The sequence below is a fragment of the Doryrhamphus excisus genome, chromosome 3 (genome assembly GCF_030265055.1).
Source record: "Doryrhamphus excisus isolate RoL2022-K1 chromosome 3, RoL_Dexc_1.0, whole genome shotgun sequence".
NCBI lineage: Eukaryota > Metazoa > Chordata > Actinopteri > Syngnathiformes > Syngnathidae > Doryrhamphus > Doryrhamphus excisus.
In genome coordinates this window covers 5,019,981-5,039,970 of record NC_080468.1, presented here as the reverse complement: position 1 = coordinate 5,039,970, position 19,990 = coordinate 5,019,981, and the positions used below count along the sequence as shown (strand labels likewise).

Genomic DNA, 19,990 nt, shown 5'->3' with positions numbered 1-19,990 from the left:
CAACATCAAAAGTCGCCGTTTACCATAATTATGATATACAATTATTTCCATTCTGTGTAAACATGAAAGAAATGGGCTGACGTTTTTCCAGCATGTTTACATGGAAACGACCTGATTAGAGTTAAAGGAAACACAGGAAAGATTCTGCATGTTTACATTTGCTGAATGCCTCAGAGGCTGCTTTTTTTTTTTTACAGTGGTGTGTAAAAGTGTTTGCCTCCTTCCTGATTTTCTATTCTTTGGCAGGTGTTTCAGATCATCACACAAATTTAAACATTCACCACAGAATTAAGTTTTAAAATGAAACCGTTTATTAAAAAACATGGCCCAGTGTGAAAAAATGGTTGCTCTTTAAACCTAATAATGGGTTTGGTGAGGAGCAATTGCAATCAAGCATTTGCAGTAACTTTCAATGAGTCTCTTACAGTGGAGGAAATTAAACGTATAGTAAATGTTTACTTTATAAAACCTTTGGACCCTAAAAGAGTGCTGGTGATCCTTTATAGCTATAAGTACAATCCCAGATGTGACCCTTCCTCCCACCTTTTCCCCAAAAAGTCACTAAATTCAGTTTTTAAATTCACCACCAAAGCGGAAAGGTGGCTATAGGTTTAAATACATCCTTTACTGTGAGTGAATGATGCCTGAATCTGCAAGGAGTTGGTTTTCTTAACTGTTCCCCATGGCTGAGCATCAGAGAAATCCATTTTACTAGACCCAGAAGACTTTCTGCTGTGAATATAAAAACACATTGAAGTTCATGACGTGATGAAACAGACATTTGTAACCACTGCAGTATTCACAATACACTATTTTTCACTTATTGAAGATAATGATGCATATACATTACATATGACAAATAGTATCTGAAATGTGTTAAAGAATTGTAGAAACCAAGCATCCTTTTGAAAGTGGAAGTTTTGAGCCTTCTAGTCTAAAAAGGGCCGACGTAGAAAAAAAAACAAGATTTTGTAACAGATGAGACCTAATAAGGGTTTGGAATGTTGCTTGAATCTCTTGGCCCAAAATAGGCAAGTAGTATCAAGCTACAAAAATCTTGAAATTGTCCAAGGACCCAATAGAACTGACACATGAACCTGCCGAAGGGTGCGTTTTAGGCCATTTTTACTAATAATGAGGGATAGGAAGGTTTTCTTGTCCTCCTGGCCCAAGAGGGGTCTGTAAAAGGTCTTTGTGACAAGACCTGACAAAACTCACAAATATCAACCCCTCAGAATAGTATTTTAGGGGTCATTTTGGGTCCTGGTTTGATCCCCTGGTGTGACTATGGAAATGTTCCTGGCAACAGGGACCTAACAAAACTTGAAAATCAGCACTCCTTAGGGCCGGGAGGACTGTCAAACTTTCTTTATCTATATTTTGGCAACATGGTAAGGAAACAAACCAACTAAGTTTAAGACCATTTCAATTTATTGGGTGTGTACACACACAAAAAAATAATAACACATGCTCAATCAGTGAGAATAACTTATTTAAATTTGACTATTAAACGTATGAACATACAGAATAAAATTAAAAGAGAACCTTGCAAAACTGTGGAGCTAAAAATGTCATCCTCTTAGGCAACGATAGGTAGGTTGTGTGTTCCTTTTTAGGTATAAAGTGAACCTTCACAGAAGGTGAATAGACATCTATGACATGGGGGTAAAGCTTCTTACAGTGAAAGTGGCACCAGAGTGGCTTGACAGCTCATGCATACAGTACGCTTTAAAAAAAAAATACATTAAAATAAAAAAAAATAACTTAGATGTTTGTGCACAGACAGACTTAAAGCAAAACATTCAGCTGATAAGACATTTTTTTTTGTTGAATTATAAAGAAAAAATGTATTTAATGTCAAAAAGACAAGAGCCACACAAGGCCAGTGGAACCTACAGTAGCTTTTAAATAAATACAATTATAAAGTGCGCATACTACAGGACACCAACAATATACATACAGTGTTGACCTGATGTTGGGTTAACACTGAACCTAAATTCATCCATCCTCTATGATGCTCATCCTCATTAGGGTCGCGGGGGAACCCAAATTCAATTGGAATATATTAAAGTAAGCTTTTACTAGGCAATGTGAAATGAAAGCAGCAAAGTGAGGGTGCTCTGAGAATGAACAAGTACAGAAATACAGGTGGTCTCAGAATTACGAACGAGTTCCGTCCCTTCAATGCCTTGTAAGCCCAATTTTCGGAACTCTTACCTACCATCAATTAACACTTAAGTCACTCACACTGTAGACAGAACACATGAAGGACATAAAATACTGTAATAAAAACACTAAATACAATAATTTCATTAAACTAATAACAAAAAGAGACATAAAAAAAAACACCACACTTCATAGTTATTACTGTCGCAGATCCTTAGATATGCTCAAGGATAGCATTGCGACCTGGTAGTTATGTGTAGTGTTAAAGAGTTTTGTGATTTCAGCCTGTCTGTGAATGCGGCAGGTGTGGGTGGAGAATGGATGCATGCAGAGCACAGTTCACTTTGCTAATGTTGTTTTGGTGTGGTTGCAGCCAACAGTAGCCTGTTGTTTTGCAATAAAGCCATTATTGTTGGGCCACCACCTTGTCTTCCTTCCAACGTCCAGGTAGACCAGTGGTTGACAACCTTGAAAAGAGGCAACTAGTGGGGTTGTGATAGTATGTTGGTTGAACCTCACTACCTTACGCCTTAAGAAATGTGCAGCACAAAGTATTGACTTTTAGCTCATTAGCTTATGCTGTTCTTAACGCTCAATTAGTGGGCATTCAAGCTTGTGTGTGCACGGCTGAACTACAAGGATGACCACTTATACATTTGTAGTTCTACTTTGAAATAAATGTCTAATTTTCAGAATATGCCTGTGATTTTTGTCTTAAACTTTTGTTGTTTGCTAATTTCTTGCCACACATGCCAAGCAAGGAGTAAGCCAGCGTCATTTGCAGAGGAAACAAATGAATCGGTCCATGCAGACGTATACTGCTTTTCGTCTGAGATGTTTCTTTGTTGAGGATACATTCATGGTTAGCTTACTGCTGGGGGGCTGTTTCATGTCTGACCAAAAATGGTCAGACAAACACCATCTTCCCCTCCCTCTAGCTCATCCAATCACCACTCAGAACTCAACAAGGATGCATTCACCGCCTTACACATAGTCTGGTTTTTTTAACTCTTCAAAAATGTGCATTTCCCCCAGTCAGGTGTTAACAAAACTATTCAAGCTCTGCGAACGGAGGCACAACAAAGAGGTTTAAGATCGAGGGTTGCCGACCCCTTTGCGTAGACGTTACAAAATGACCTTTATTCTTAATAGCTACAGTCGCTCACAAGTGAGTCTCATTGTTGATGGACCTAAATTACCGGTAAGTTTTTAATGCCGGAACACAGAAGGCCGTAAACTGAAGACCACCTGTAATTCAAAGCAATGCTGTCGCACAAAGTGAGAATACATTAAATGCAGCTGGCTCAGAGGTCAGTCAGTGTGACACGGTCCAGCCTCATGCGGTATGACTTAAAAGGATGCTGTTATGCTATCAATGACTACTTTGTCTCATCTGAGCATATTACTAGCCAGACGTCCACTCATTGTGACATAAAATGTATAAAGCTACACGAGGCTTGGTCCGGTTTTCCACACTGGTGCCCTAATAAAGAAAAGTTAAGTGTCAGGAAAAACAAGTGGCTTCAATTACATGTGAAAACTTTGAGTCGTGCCGCCCCCTTGTGGACAATTTGCACACTTACCTCAACTGTCTGTTGAGGGCACACATGATGACCGCCGAGATCGACACATGGTTTTCTGTGCAATAAAATATTATCATTTATAACAATAATAATGATTGATATTTATTTTCACCCCTCTCTCTGTAGCTTGAAGTGACACATTCCGTTTATCACATCACTGTGCACACTACCTTGGTATGAAGTTTGTGATGAAGGACTGGGTTCGACAGCCAAGGATGTCTAAGGGCTTCAGATGCTCCCATCCTCCAACTGAAGAGGTAACAACAGCAGTTTTCTTATCATGTCAGGCTTAGATGAGCGGGGTAGGCAAAGGCAATACCTTTTATTAACCACGAGGAGTCTGGAGATGAAGTCTTTGGCCTCTTCAGACGTGTCCACAAACTCCTGCTCCTCTAAATTCCACTGGCAGGCCAAGATATTGTTGAGCGTCTCGTTGTCGTTGTCACCCAGGAAAGGACAGAGACCACTCAGACTAGAAAGCAGAGACAAAAATATTGTTTTTTTTTTGTTTGTTTAGATTTTTATATTGTAGAAAAAAAGTAACAATAGCCAATTTCAATATAATATTGATTGTTTTTTCTGGTCATGTCATGTTTGGGGTTGCACGGTGGAGGAGGGGTTAGCATGTTGACCACAGAGTCAAGAAGACCCAGGTTTGAATCTCCATTGGGCATCTCTGTGTGGAGTTTGCATGTTCCCCTCGTGCATGCATGGGTTTTCTCCGGGTACTCCGGTTTCCTCCCACATTCCAAAAACATGCATGTTAGGTTAATTGTCCATAGTTATGAATGGTAGTGTGAATGATTGATTGTCTGGGATACACAACTCCAGATTTTTTTAAAACCACAACATCATCATCTAGCGACTATAACAGACTCATAACAGACTTCATCCAACTGAATTGTATAGTGTTGTTTAGTGTGGTCTTATTATCCGTACTTACAGCATGTAGGTGATGACACCAAGGCTCCACATGTCTGTGTTAAACGACACAAAGTCGTAGTTGATCACTTCAGGGGCCAGAAATTCCGGTGTTCCAAAATTGACTCGCAGTTTCTCCCTCGGTTTGTATCTAGTCGAGAGTACAATTGCGCGACTGGAATTGGTATCTATAAATGTCAACAACATTGTAGTGCGGATATAAACACTCACATCCTAGCGAGGCCAAAGTCGATGATTTTGATTTTATTTGTGACTCTGCTTACGCAGAGGATGTTTTCCGGCTGCAATTCAAGAAAGAATGTCCTCAGTGTTTCATTGATGATAACATACTGCATTGTGGGTGTGTGTTTGTGTGTGTACCTTTAAGTCCAAATGTAGGATGTACATTTTATGCATGTGCTGCAGACCCTCACAGATCTGCCTGATGAACACCACAGCATCCAGCTCCATTAAAGTGTAGTTTTCATCAATGATTCTGTTAAAAAGCTCACCACCACCAACACTGTGTAACAAACAATGAACAAAGATATTAGAGCAGAGAATATATATATACATTTTAAAATATAAATTCTGCTAAAAACTGAAAATGACTATTTTCCAAATTCCTTAAAAAAAACTTTCCTGACAATATCTCACCCCTTTGCAACTCTATTTAAAACATTCCATCCATCAATTTTACATGTGGTATGCTGAGAAACTGCCAACCTATATCCTATGGTGCAATGCTGAAGACATAAAAGATGGATCGTACTATTCAAGCACGAGGATGATGTCGTTCCTCGACTCATAAGCTGCATACAGTTGGATCAGGTTGGCGTGGTCCAGATTGTTCATAACTTGGATCTCATTCTTCACCACCTCCTAATAGAAAAAAAACAGAAGCTGAAAAACAAACACAGTAGGATACAAGATACTCGAGTTTAGTAGGTTAGGTTTTGTTGAGTCTAAAGCCAGGTACTACAGCGGTAGCTCTTTTTTTAAAGCAGCTCTAGCACCATGGTAACTTTGGCTGAACTCATAATGTGAGGGAATGCTCCATAAATTTGCTCACTTTTTGATCTAAGCATCTGGAACAAAATAATTTTAAATAATTTTAAAATCAAGTAATATGAAATATTAACTTAAATGTTAGCAGGTGTATATGTCACAGCAGTGCCTACATGAGTACTCAGCCCATTAGTCTCATTAGAATACAGTTTTTGCTGAAATAATAATTAACTGCAAAAAAAACATTTGTTTGTTCTGTTTGTTTGGACTTGACCAAGTAAGTTCTTTATCACCATCCCAGTTATACTTTGTTTGGGGAACTTGAGCTGCATCTTGAGCACAAAGCCTGGGTTTGTTGAGCCGCTTTCTCAGAATCGGCCCAATGTCAGCTGTTCTTTGCTGTGATGATGCCCCACAATGCATCATCTCTTCTGGGTCAAATATTTCTCACCTCGCCGGTAAAGATCCCCACAGCTTGTGTTGCAAGTGTCTCCTGTTATATCAGTGCATGCTAAACACTGTAAATGAGCCTTTTGCTTTTTATATCATGAGGTGTAGCTCTGTGTCTGTATCAAGTAGGACTAATCTATCATGGTGTTGTGCTTGAGGAGACTATACCTTTTCTTTCTGAGCTCTGGCCTTGATGACTTTAGCTGCCAGTGTCAGACCGGATGAGTTTTCAACACATTTGTGCACTTGGCCAAAACGACCCCTTTAAGACAAGCAAGGAATATCAGATTATATATCCATACAGTGACTGTTGCTCACTAAGTGATGTGTGTTTCTTACGTGTTAATAAAAAGAAATGATCTCCCTTCACATAAACCTAATCTGTTATTTCATTACATTGGTGCTGGCTTGTACCACTTCTTTGAAGATGGGGATTAACACTTGGTGATTAGCAACCAGCTGGCATCGGGGATACAGTTTCACATACCACTCAGTCCGACTATAAAAATAGACGCTTATAGTTATGAAGCAGACCCCATCAGATGAGAGGGACTGAGAGTGGGAGGTCATACAAGGCTTCAAGAACCTCTCGTCACCAGCGTTGTGACCCATAAACATGCCATCATCACTCATTATAATTAAAAAAAAATCCAACTAGATTGAAGAACAGCTCTCACCCGCCCAGGACCTCCTGCCAGTTGATGGTGTAGAAGTTACTGATCTGGTTGGGCTTGGCTGACACAATGCGGTGATTAAACGGTGCTGCCGGAGGAGGAGTTGTATCTAAAGTGGGATGAAGACATAATCCGCATTAACAAGTCATGCCAGAACATTCTGCCATCATTTATCGTCAGAGTCTATCAGCAACAATGGGGCTTTGTAAAGGAGAACATGACATACTGCCTTGATTGAGTTATCAATATGCACCATGCTGTGATACCTTTTTTATTTAGTTGCCCCAAAGAAACAATAAGCACCGGACCTAGTGCCACATTGCCTCAATAGCTGGTGCATTTCACGCCTAGAGAATGTGGAGTCTTTTGTGACCTTGCTGCACTTTTGAAGTAATTTTGGTTGCTGTTCCATGTGTCACTTTTTCACACAGGGCCACGTAGGTTTGGATTTGAATGATAATACACGTAATATGGACGTAGCAGTGCGTGAGGCAGGATGGGAACGGGAAGTAAAGTGCTTTGCACTATAATCCTTGCAATCCAAGCTGGCCTTGATTCTTGCTTGCAATGTGTGGCTGCTTTTTTCCCCATCTGAGTTCAACAACTGCCACAAGAAACTGTAGGAAGTCTACATTTGATCAAAGCTACTGAAGACTTGTCAGATCAAAACATTGCTGCATTTGACTTCTATCGAAACATGTGATACTGGAGTCTATTTCAGAAATTCACTACTTCCAGGTATCTTCAGGCATCATTTTAACTGTTAGAATTTTGTTTAGTTTTAGTTTATGTCCTGATGTCAATGATGTAAGGGTATAAAACATTTCAAAATGCATCGGCATTGTCTTGTGACTCAGTTAAATAAAAAAAAAATGTTTGTCCAGTCCAATATTTTGTCATATTGGTTTTCATAAAATGTGAAAATATCGTCTCATCTCGTCTCGTCCTTTTGAACCCAACATCATGTATCGTGTATCATGACACCCTTACTAGATACTATGCTAGCATGCTAACATATGGCAAGATAGCAAATTCAGACCCATAAGGAAAATACATCATGCCTCCAGCTACTATTGATTTGTGTACTGAGCTGTCCTCAGAATGTTCCAGCAAAGTTAGAAGCACACATTAACTGATGTGTTCCAAGGCATCTGTCCATATAGTGTACCATTCAGCAACTCACCAATATAGTATTGCTGCATGTACTCGTTCTCTTTTTCTTCCTCATTCTTGGGTTTGGTTTCCTTCTTCTCTCTCTCCAGCCTCTCCTTCAGGTCAAACTGAAACTCAACCCCATCTGCCCGGAAGACAGCCCAGTCCTCCTGCTCCTGCTCATCCTCATCCTCTTCCTTTCCCTCCTTCTTCCCTTCTTCCTCCTTGTCTTCCTGGACCTTTTGAGCTTCCTCCACCACCACAGGTTCCTCAGCGATGCCGAGCTCCACTGTCTGGTGCAGGTCAGCTTCTGAAGTTGGCGAGGCCACTTCGCAGTTGCCACTATCAGTACAAAAGTATGCTGAGTATTCATTTGTTTTTTTTCAGTACTCATCAAGTCATACATGTAGGTTACCAAGAAATGGAGAAGCTAATTGATTGCATTCACTACCTTGCATTTGTTTGTTCTGTCTGATTGTCAGGAAGCTCTGAGCTCTCTGTTGCATCTTCAGCTGTCGACTCTTCCTCTTCTTCTACGAGGTGGACTTCTTCCTCTACATCTTCAACATCTAGTGTGAGCTCTTCCTCAGCAACATCTCCAACTGGAATCTTGTCCTCATCCATTTCTGCACCGACCGCCTCCTGTTGGGATGCCACTACGAGGTCCTGTACACCATCACCTCGTTGCTCTTGAGAAGGAACGCCAGCTTCCAGATTCAAATATACATCGGTGAGCTGGTGAGCTGATTTCTCTGAATTCTCTCTGTTAAGCTTCTGCACCTCTTCTAGAAGCAAAGCCTGCTTCTTTAATGAGACATCTACAACACATAAAAAAATGGCTGTCAGAATTTAAAAACTTTTTAATACCTTTTTAAAAAAAATGTTCTCATCATCCAAAGCCTTTATGTGAGACATGAACACATCTTTCTCTTTTCTATGATTTCTTAAGATATAAAAACAGCTAAAAAGGCTTATCCAAAAAGACTTATTCAGCCTATAAAACCCATCCATCCGTTTTCTATACCGCTTACCCTTATTAGGGTCATGGAGCCTATCCCAGCTGACTTTGGGCTTGAGGACTATAAACTTAACCTAACTTAATCCGTGTTGTCCGAGTGTTTAGGTGCTTCGGTTTCCCAAACTACTGTTCAAAATGGCAAAAGATTGCGTTAAAAATTACATTATGAATTGGCCTTTAAATGTTAAGTACTGTTCAGTTAAAAAAAGCTCAGTTTGAGTGCAATATAAAATGTTTTGACCCATTTTAACGTTGTTATATTTTACATGTTATGTTTCATTTTTGTCAACACAGTAGACACAACAGTGTAGCAACACCCTCCACAACCTTGACTTAACATAACATTTGAAAACTTGTCTCCAATTGCATCGTATTACAATATATTTGCTAAATATTTACTAATTCACTGTACACGTAGCACTGTTAATCTGTGTACCTGATGTGTCTGGAGGTTTCATTTTCATTTGGGCTTTCACACCTTTGGGGCTCAAACAGGGCTTCTCTGCACCGTCTTTGCCTTTGTGGTCTTTCTGCAGTAAAAAAATATGTGATTAACAATAGTATTTAAGAAATAAAATATGCAGCAGTGCATTATAATGCATCTTATGTGACAACATGCACATGATAAAACTGATGTTATTGTAGTAAAGTGAGAAAATAAGGAACCAGAAGAGTGCAGATTATAATGTATAAAGGCAGAGGCGCCGCTCTCTACGAGCACAAATAAACCTACAAAGGTTCCACATTTGCGAGCTGCCAGGAAATGCTTTGGTCCGTGGAGCTTTGTCCTGTGAGATGGCTGCGGAGGAGTAGGCTCACAAACTGGAGTTATGTCTTGATTCCCTTTATTGGCTTTATTAGAGGTAGTTTTCTAGTAAAAAGACAAGATGGCAGCGCTTAGTAGGGTTATGGCAATACGACTGAGCACAAGATGAGTCACGTAAAAACCAAAACCGGAAAATGAATTCAGCTGGCAAGATCTCTGTTGCAAGTTTTCCAACCAGTAAGTCAATGGACGATTCCAAAATGAGCCATATACGTACTATATATATAGGCTATATATAGCCTTTAGTCTAGTCAACTTGGACAAATACACACAATAGCATCAGTATGAATGCTTTTGAGTCAGGAGTCTCAAAAGGACAACACTAAGTAAGATATGATGATGTTAGAGACACAGAAAAGCAGTCATGAAAATAACACAAAAACAAGCAACAGTTCCTTTGTTTTGGGGTTACAGTCAGGCACTTCACTCATGCACGCCCTGATTTGTTCCACGTCATGTCTTTGATTATTTGTGGCAGATGGACAGACGGCAGCAGGGCAGTGAATTTATAGCTTATCACTTGTTGCACTCAACCACGGAATGCAACGCCGGGGTCTGACCTTGAGCGGAAAATATTAAAAGTGACCGTCGGCTCTGGTCCAAATGTCTCAGCTGAGTAAACTCACTAAACACTATGTGCTCAGGTTAACATGGAAAAAGCCGTCTTGAACCTGCAGGCTTCTCACTTTTACTGCCGTGAGGTAAACAGCACAGAAGATATTTCCGGTGCTGTGTCTCCCCGGCAACAGCAACACTTGCTGCAGATCACATCTCTGAATACCGGCAGTAACGGAAATTACTCAACAGAAATTTCGGAATGTCACACCCTTGGTTGTGCTGGAGGATGGCGACTCTAAGGGTAACAGAAATTCCCTGAAACCTGAGTCATACGGACTTATTACACTCAGTTGTTGTTGATTATTATGCTCATCATTAATTGGCTGTCCTCTTTAGGAAATGTGACATACTGTAATGCTTTCAAGTAGGTGAATACTTGCTTGTGTCTTGTTACGCAAGTCTCAGGTTACATAAGTCATCATAAGTGAGCACTGATAAGATTTGCAGGGTGTCAGTGAATGCCTCTCCCGATGCCACAGAAACACTTAATGATAATTGGCAGCAACTGGAAACAGACTTGGCATGATTTTCGGGTAAATTGAGATTGCTAAAGGTCAGACTTTGGGACCTTTTTCCTTAATTCCTCAGTGAATGACGCATGAATCTCTAACAACAAATTCAGCAATACACTTGAGTTAAATGAGTTTACATAATTTATTACTTTTAATTTTGTTACATGTTGGAGGGGGTCTGCAAAAAAAATCAATATTGTAATTATCAACATCAGAGCTGATATTTAATGGCTTTACCAAGTGCAAACATTGAGGAACAACCGTGGCCATTGTCCTTAAGTGTGTCAGAGCGTCTGGACAGAGAAAGAGAGAAAGGAAGAGGATGTCTGACTCGTCACATGCCTTTTGACACCGGACTCCCAATGTGTCAAATGGATTTTAGACCACAAATACTGTGCCCCAGATTCGGAAAAAGCTTTTCTAAAGAGAGTGGCTTCCTTTTCACTCCTGACCCCCGTATCTCTCGTGCCATGCTTGCAGTCCAAGCAGTGCTCACACTGTGTGTACAGCTTGTATATAACCCCGTGCACATTAAACTACATTCACACCAAGTCACATTTGTAAGGCTAGAGCTTTGCTGCCATGATCCATTTCACATCGTTTTCCAAGATACGACAATGTACCACCAAAACCAGCCCAAAGACGTCATTAGTCATGGACGAGAATATGAGACGCAACCGATACTCTTGCGAATTGTTGAAAAGCCCAAACTCACTCAGTTGTTTGAGTATTTCTCACCTTCTCTGTTTTTTTGGTGTCTGATGATTTCAACTTCGGGACTGGTTTTCCTTTGTTACCCTTTCTAGCGGCAGGCCCTTTGAACATGAGCTCCATCACTCTGGAGGTCTTAACCGTCTCCCCGATGAAGCTGATCACCTGCTGCATGCTGAGGACCAGTTTCTCCATGCCTTCCAGCTTCTGAGCCTGCAACTCAGACCGCTGGTTGACCGCCGACACAATGGTGCTCATTTCCTGGCATATCTCCTTGACTTGTCCCACTTCTCCACGGGGGACAAGGCTTTCTTCTTTGCTAACATTGAGTTTCTCTTCTTTTACAAGACCTCCACAATCAGAATCTAGTCGACTGAGGACCTTTTCTTGAAGGTTGATGAGCTTGTCCATCTTGCCGCTCAATGACTCGATCCGATTTTGGATCAAGTCAAAACTTGCCTTGTCACCATCTCGCTGGCCTTGCCCTGTGGTCATCATCAAAGAAGTCATGGCTTTCTGGGTGCAAAATCACGTCAAGACACCAACTTGAGACAAGAATTCGATCAATAACGTCCGTGAAACAGACGGAAAGACTTTTAAAACAATCGGAGCCAGCTCTACCCTTCAGTGCTCCCGTCAGGTGTGCAAACTTTTTGAGTAACTCTCCAGTGAAATAATTCAAGATTAAAAAAATCAGCAGTAGCCTTCAATACTAATAAGGATGGCAAAAGATTGCTAAAGAACCAAAACAATAAACCTCCAATAGACCTACACTCCTCTCACGCTGTAATCCTATGCCTGTCCCATTCCACACTATTGGGAACGGAGCAGGCCAGTAGACCTAAATGTAAATGGACAGACTGCGTCAGCAAGGGTCAAGTGTTTGGGGAGGGGGCTTGGCACTGCTTGCGCTATGAGACATTTGAGAGCCTTTAAGTGCTAAGCCGAGCAGCATCACTCGCCTGCTCTGTGTCAAAATGGTCACTGTACACTACTAGAGTGGCTCGGTGTGTGATAAAGCTCATTTGCTAATGAAAAGGCAACAACGTGCAGTCAATAAAGGCGGAAGGCACTTTTTCTAATCTCTACATACAAGTTCAAGAGCAGTGTATAGAAACATAAAATGGCAAAATGTGAACGTGCAATACATTTTCAGGATATTCCAAACATTTTTTTTAAAAGCCAATACCAACAGGGCAGAATGTAAAAGGGGCCACATCCATCTTTGGGAGGCACACAGTACAGTAACATGTTTGGCCTGCCTCCTGAAAGAAGATATGTCAGCCATGGATGATTTATCGTCTGCCAGCTCACTGACAAACAACCACTGATAACCACCATGAAAGAGGTCATTTTAACTGTGCACTTACAATATGAATGTAATCCAAACACAATGTATGACCATGTATCCTAACAGACTTGTCTTCACAGGGTTAAAATAGAAGTTGACTTCATAAGTAAAACCTTGCAGAAGGACAAACAGACGCCATATTTGAAATGATTAAAATAATTGTAAATTCAGATGGGGCTTTGGAGCAATCCAGTTTGCCATAGCCACTGTAATGACACTTGACAATGTTGGAGGCACAGACTGCAAACTGAGCCAATGTGAGCCTAGCCAAATTTGCCACACTGTAAAGGTTGTAGCCAAAATCTGAGCTCATTGGGTGCAGCGAGCAAGGCTTGGCACACTGAGTTGGGAAGCTCAAGTCAGCATACAGTTACACTTCACTCTTATTTAATTAATAGCAAATATATCCTTGCTCTAAAACCACTCATTCCTACATTTGATTACCACTTCCCAGCCGCAGTCATGTAAGATGACTTCAAAAAAAGGAACGGAAACAGATGGACGTGAAAGCAGCCATTGATCATGCTGGAAGGGACAGTGACGCTCACACTTGTCCTGGGATGCCAACAGATGACAGACAGCGTAGGTCGTTTGCGGTATGTCCTGTCAATTTAAGAGGCATGGAACTTTCTGGTGTCACAAGTGCATGGAACAATCCACGGTGTCCATTGCATGTATGGAATCATATACCCATGCCGGTTGCAACAGAAAGTACAGTATACATGCACATAACAGGCTGAAGCTGACAACTACTGCTAAGCAAAGTGTATGCATACGCAATCTGATGGTTTAATTAAATGTACTTTAGCTAAAGTGGCTGCAAAATTACCATGTTTGGAGGCACTGTTGCATATATCTTATACATTACTACGTTTTTGTGCAATGGACTGCATATGTACAATGTAGGCCTCAAGTGTTTCCTCCCCAATAAGGCCATTTCCTGGCAGTTCATTTGTGTTTACCTTGACTTTTAGAATATAAAATGCTTTACAGAGTACTTGAAATGCATATTTCAAGTTACTTAAAGTCACTGAATTTATTATACTTTGCATCCCATTGAAGTTGCAGGGGAATCATCTCAATTTATGCATTTAAGTGACCTGCTTGACCTCCTGTAGTATTAGACTATTTGGCAAGAGGTCAATGTGATCTGTTAAAAATGGAGCATGGGCTCCCTGTCGGAGTACACAATGTCCCGAGAGGTGGAGAGACACTGAGCTGCATGGCTACTATCCAGTTAGCCTCACGGACATCAACCTGTCTGCCAGTGCTGGCTCTACTTTCTCTCGGAAACTTGTGCACTTAAAATGTGTGTGCGACAGCCATGAAACTTAACTCCCTGCGCTGATGTCTCAGAAATCCCTAGTGTTCTTTTTCCGTCATCTTGTGTGTTCACTCACTTGCCAAACATATTTGACATAATTATATTGGAAAACATCTAAATATGCATCTAATTTGTTAGATTCACTCCCATTCATGCCTCAAAGCCTTTTGGAACTACATTATTATTGTAACATGGTGAGTTTAGCATACTCTTCTTGTTGTAATTTGTGATGGAATTATTTTGGAATACTATGGACCAGCACATTGTTTTAGAGGGGACATACGGAGGTAATAGAGAACCTAGAGTAATAACAAAAGACAACAGCAAAAACCCATGGAAGTACGATGCACAAAAGCTGTTCCCCAAAGTGTATTTAGGAAAATAGATAGTAGAAATCCGGAAGGTAAAATGTCACAAATTGGAATTGACATCAAACCCAAAGAATGTATTCAACACTGTTTCCTCATTTATTCAATGTGTTTGTAGTACAGTCATCCTGGTTCATTGCCGTTATTTGGTTCCAGACCTGACCGTGATAAGTGAGATAACTTTTTTTCACTCACACTCACACACCATGGCTGACTCCATGCAATGAGCAGGTAATGTAATACAGTACAAGTTGTGTCTCATCAGTGTAACATTACTGACCCAGTGTGACCTGAATACCACATTTTTACCAAGGCCATAGTCAACCACGAAACAGCAACATCCATCCATTTTCTGTACCGCTTATCCTCACAGAGCCTATGCTAGCTGTCTTTGGCCGAGAGGCGAGGTACAGGGCACATATAGACAAACAACCATTCACACCACGCTCACATTCATACCTATGGACAATTTAGAGGCGCCAATTAACCTAGCATGTTTTTGGAATGTGGGAGGAAACCGGAGTACCACACACGGAGAGAACATGCAAACTCCACACAAAGATACCCGAGTGGAGAACCCGGGTGTCCTAGCGTGCCTGCACGCTAGCCACTTGGCGACCGGAAACAGCAACATTTGTTAAATAATTCATTTTTGAAAAAATTAAATTGTGCCGTTCGAACCGCAATGTAGCAAGGGATGGCGGTATATTTTTATTTGGTTTCACCTGTAAATCATTGTAGACTTTGCATCATGCCCCTCGAAGTCACGGCACTCTTTCAGGAGAATCACTCATTTAGCTTAACCGGGAACAGACAGAAGTGATTATCAATATGTTTAAAAATCAGTAACATTGAACAACACTCAATTAAAAGAGGACAGACAAATAAGATCAATAATTTTTTTTTAAATTCACTATGTTAGCACAAAGTGTGACCAACCACAGCGGAGTAGGCGGGCTATGGGTTGGATAAATTAAAACAGACAGTTTTGGAAAATACATGGTAGAAATACAGCTGGAATAGGTGCAGATTCTGGATTATCTAGAAAGTGCGGGTTATCATATGTAGCTGCTCTATAGGAATCCACACCTCAATCCAGGGTTTCCCCTTTAAGAGGGAACAGAATAATGCGAGAACTGACGGCACATACAGAGAAAAGACAACAACAAGTGATTACATGAGACAACTGACAAAACCGAACAAAGTGACTATTGTTCACAATATTCTGCATGTACACAAATGATTTTTATCCATTGCAGATTATAAACTCTTTTGTACAAGTTTGTCTTGACTGTTTTTTAGGTCACGTGCTGTTCAGAGGGAGATGCCCATGCTGCACTATTATTATATCGGTATGGTATCCATATGCTAGCAAGGATGCTACGTGGGACTTTTGAGGTCAATGACAGAATGCAGGAGGTCACATGGGAAGAGCTTAGTCACATAGTGGTGGATCTGCTGTGGTAAATGTCAATGTGGATTTCCTAAATGTCAAGAGGAATGGAAACAAGAGAGGGCAAGGAGGACGTCGGCTTGTCTGAGGTGGGCACACTCTGACACCATTCATGAAAACTCCAGGATGTGTGTATTTAATTAACTGTGTCCATATGGCATTCAAACTATTTTGCACCTCTTTCTATGTGAAAGATAGTTGACCAGAAGGTACGGTATTGAGTTACACGCTGCAACACACCAGCAATATGAGTCAATACATAGCGGTAGTGTAGAATCACTTGCTCTTAAACACCCCGTTAGCCCTGTTATTACGTTTTAGTCATGATTTTGTTGTCATTTAGTCGTCACTATGTATAACACATCACAGGGAATACACAAAAGCTTCTACACTGAAAAACAATCACATCTGCATGTGTTGGCCTTCCTCCGCCTCCCCACCGGCTCTTGGGGACTGCTACTCCTGTACCCAATGCTTATCTGGTCTATCCAGCACTGCACAAACAGGCAATGGAAAACACGCTCTCATCATTGGTTGCTGCATTTCACCCCTCTTTCCCTACCCATTCCGAATCTCAGTAAATGTTCATAAACCATTGCTATTTCTATCACTTATATTTTCATTCCTCTTTGTCTGTCCCCTCTTAAACCATGTACTCATCAGTGGCAAAATAAACATACAGACCGCCAATACTGTATGACTAAGATACCTAATGCTTATTAAAATACTTCTAAATCTCTAAATTTCAACCCTAAATTACTTTGTCTTCATCACCTAATTCAGGTTATTATTGTATAATTGTATTACAAAATATTTCACTATACATTTTTTTTTTGCTGACTGGTAGGATGAAATAATACTTCAATTGACTAGTTTAAGTTAATAAAATTTGTGTGCCGGACCAAATTAGATGGCTAATATGTGAAAACCATTAACAGCACAGCTACTGGTGTAACTATTGCTTTCCACCCCTCATACCCTTCACCCCTTCCACTACTCCATAGGAAACTAAATAGCAAGTCAACGAAAGTTCAATGGCACACACTATCACAAAGCTAAATTTGAATGATTTTACATATTTGAAGGATTTTCAAAAATGTAAAACAATAATTACATAGCGTATCTCCGCTAGTAAACTGTTTAAGTACTTTTTTTCCAACATTATTGACTCGTCCACTGTGTGCAAATGTCTGTGTGTACCTGTGAGGCTTCAGGTGTTGGTAATGATGCTCTGCGACTCCTCCAAAAACTGAGTAAATCCCAAAGCCGTTGCCAGATGTAGGATGTAAACAAACACATGTTGTGGACTAGCCAAGTGTCCCAAATGGTCGTAATGTTCGCCAATACTCTGACATTTCCCTTCATCATTCCTCTAACGGCCTCACTTTGCAGCAACAACTTCAAGTGACGCCTTTCAGAGGACGACAGCAAACTTCATGTGCAAGGGACGCCCAAATTATTAATACTCCTCTATCATGCAATAGAGCCTGTCTGTTAATTCAACCGCTCCTATCAGCACTTAGAGTCGAATGACGGCCGGTTTGTCCCTGTGACAAAAGAGTGACAGGTGCCAGGGAAGAGTGTGTGACATGATAAACTCACTCAGTAAGCCTCCCCATCTTCACTCGAAAGCCCTTTGACTTGGTGACGTATGTGATGACGTATGTGATGACATAATATGTTGACGTAACGTTTCACTAGTCTACGAGTGTAGCTGTCCATACAATTTTCTCCGTATTTTTGCTTATTTACTGTTGATAGTTGTTTTCTTCCCATTATTATGTAGTTTACAACCGCACTGTTGCCAAATTATTTCATTTTCTGCTGTTGTGTGCGTTCCTGCTCTCTTTTTCTATATGTATCCAATGTTTACTGACTTCCCAATTGAACTAACAAGTGATTGTAAGTGAAACATTTATTTGCCACTATGGAGGCGAGGATTAGATGATGTAAAGTGTTTAACCAAGTGTGCAGCCAACAAGCTTCCATAGCTCCATATTTAAAAGCAGACTTTTAAAATGAAAAAGACTACCACAGACACTGATACCATTATGGCTACAGGACATGTAAATAGTCAGCAAATTGTTTTCTTTGTTGATAGTACACCTGAACTGCTCATAACTAGTGATGTGCGGATCAATGCTGAAATATTGATAATATTTCCAACACCAGCTCTTCATACGCTAACATCGATACTCAAATTCAAATAGTATATTTAGCTATAGCTATTTCAGGCATTTGAGGTTTGTTGACACGATGTAGTAGTCCTTAAAGGGATAAATGGGATTGTTGGACATGAGGTTGACACCCCCATAAACAGTGAAGTCCGTCAACAGCGACTCACTCCCACTTTGTGTCCTGAGCCGAGTTCTGGTCAGATTTCTGGGGAAAGTAGTTCCATCTAGTTGCTGGGGACAGTTAAGTAAAGAGCTTGGCTTCTCAAAACAATATGCGTTCAAAAGCATAATACATTTGTATCACAAAAATGCCTACTCGAAAAAATCTGACTTCATAAATCGCTCTGCGTTATTTTCTCTGCTGTCGTATGACTTTGCACTTTCGCAAATATTGGATAAATAAAGTTGATCTTAAACATAGCTCTCATCATTGACTATCACAACTATACTGTTATTGATGATATTGAAATCCTCTCATTCCATGCCTCTTTTGAAGTGCACTAATTGACATAATCTCTGTCTCAAGGAGAAATTGTGATTGAGGGATCAAGACTTTTTGTCCATGCACACACTGGTGGAAATAAATAGCCCAAGCTATCACTGTATGACCACAGTGCCAAATGTAACAGACAAAACACATGCAAGATTATTATGCAAGACAGAGTTTAATGTGAACATATATAGTATGTTTGCAAACATATTGCAGCATCCTATGTTTATGCAATGCTGCATCAAACATATTTAAGTTTTCTCTCCATTGGGTTGCGCGTATTTCTACATTGCTGTGGTTATTAGGCATGTCTTGTTTATATTATAACTTGCTTACACATAAACCTGTTGTCATTAACGGTCAAATGGATCTTCCAGTGACATAAATGGTACTTCGTGTCAAGAACAAAAACAAACCCAGTAAAGCCAGCAGTGCTGTTCTTTAAATTTGGCTTTATAGCCCCCTCTACTGGTGCTACTGATTACCTTGACTTAATCGTGCGTAATTGCTCTCCACTCTAAGTACTGTATTTAAAGAATGCATGGACTGCATGGATACCTCTAGTTCCAACTTCATCTCCCAGAAGGAACGCATAGTTTTCACTTTCTTTAAGTCAGGGAAGAAGGCCGGCCGGGTCATGTTTCTGCTGTTGGCACCCTGAGGAACTGATTTAAACTTGGCCATTCTCCACTTGGCTTGGCTCTTCTTGTCTTCCCACCCTGGTGTTTAATCTGAGCAGAAACATAGGCAAGGATTGTTGCACATAGAAGGAAAATCGCACCATACGATCACCATTTGGATTGATTTTGTAGCTGCAATGTGCTATCGCTATGCTTTTTTACCACACACTCAACCTCTGGCATACTAATTAACAACACAAAATGTAGTATTATTGTTTCATCTATGTTTAAAGCTATACAATAAGATTTTTCATGAAACGATTTTAACAAAGGCTGTATAGGTTTACTTTCAAGCGCTGTATCTGGGTGTTTATCGTCATCTACTTCATGTAATCATTTTATTTTAATACATTGTACTGTATTCTCTGCTTGTAGTACATTCCTCAGTTTTCATTATTAAACTGCCAAGTTTGTATCTTCATTATTCATTTCATGACACTTAATATTACAACTTTATTCTCATAAATTTACTACTATATTCTCGTAATACACTTTTCCCCAATGTGGC

The 19,990-nt window shown here is 40.3% G+C and overlaps 1 protein-coding gene and 1 long non-coding RNA gene across 7 annotated transcripts in view; one reads left to right on the top strand and one right to left on the bottom strand.

The window, feature by feature from the left end:
* Positions 1 to 19,793, top strand: part of LOC131126073 (uncharacterized) — a 31,632-nt gene extending 11,839 nt beyond the window's left edge. For 2 of the 3 annotated variants that reach the window (XR_009129111.1, XR_009129109.1), the window contains 5 exons: positions 3,876 to 4,006; positions 8,065 to 8,310; positions 8,437 to 8,692; positions 11,735 to 11,889; positions 11,988 to 13,436. This is a non-coding gene — a long non-coding RNA (uncharacterized LOC131126073). Of the gene's footprint in view, positions 1 to 3,875; positions 4,007 to 8,064; positions 8,311 to 8,436; positions 8,693 to 11,734; positions 11,890 to 11,987; positions 13,437 to 15,984 lie in introns of those variants that run through there. The other variant, XR_009129110.1, reaches the window with a different exon arrangement.
* Positions 1,451 to 17,895, bottom strand: mylk4a (myosin light chain kinase family, member 4a). 4 transcript variants are annotated; one of them, XM_058068224.1, is made up of 15 exons: positions 11,667 to 12,471; positions 9,706 to 9,843; positions 9,409 to 9,502; positions 8,406 to 8,772; positions 7,986 to 8,296; positions 6,806 to 6,911; positions 6,297 to 6,390; positions 5,443 to 5,552; positions 5,052 to 5,193; positions 4,902 to 4,972; positions 4,693 to 4,821; positions 4,069 to 4,221; positions 3,920 to 3,998; positions 3,750 to 3,804; positions 1,451 to 3,649 (listed from the first exon to the last, which is right to left on the bottom strand). In XM_058068224.1, exons 1-14 carry the CDS (start codon positions 12,147 to 12,149, stop codon positions 3,751 to 3,753), a joined length of 2,331 nt encoding a protein of 776 aa, XP_057924207.1. In that variant the 5' UTR covers positions 12,150 to 12,471; the 3' UTR covers positions 1,451 to 3,649; position 3,750. The 4 variants fall into 4 exon arrangements, with proteins under 4 accessions (XP_057924207.1, XP_057924208.1, XP_057924210.1 ...); XM_058068227.1 differs by lacking the exon at positions 11,667 to 12,471 and adding an exon at positions 17,336 to 17,895 and having other exon boundaries at positions 1,452 to 3,649; XM_058068225.1 differs by lacking the exon at positions 9,706 to 9,843.
* Positions 19,794 to 19,990: the final 197 nt, after the last annotated feature.

Coding starts and splice junctions, on each gene's coding strand:
- mylk4a (XM_058068224.1), bottom strand. CDS start 12,149: ATGACTTCTTTGATGATGACCACAGGGCAAGGCCAGCGAGATGGTGAC. Junction 6,912..7,985: donor CATGCAGCAATACTATATTG/GTGAGTTGCTGA, acceptor ATCCCACTTTAG/ATACAACTCCTCCTCCGGCA. Junction 4,822..4,901: donor GACTTTGGCCTCGCTAGGAT/GTGAGTGTTTAT, acceptor ACTCTCGACTAG/ATACAAACCGAGGGAGAAAC.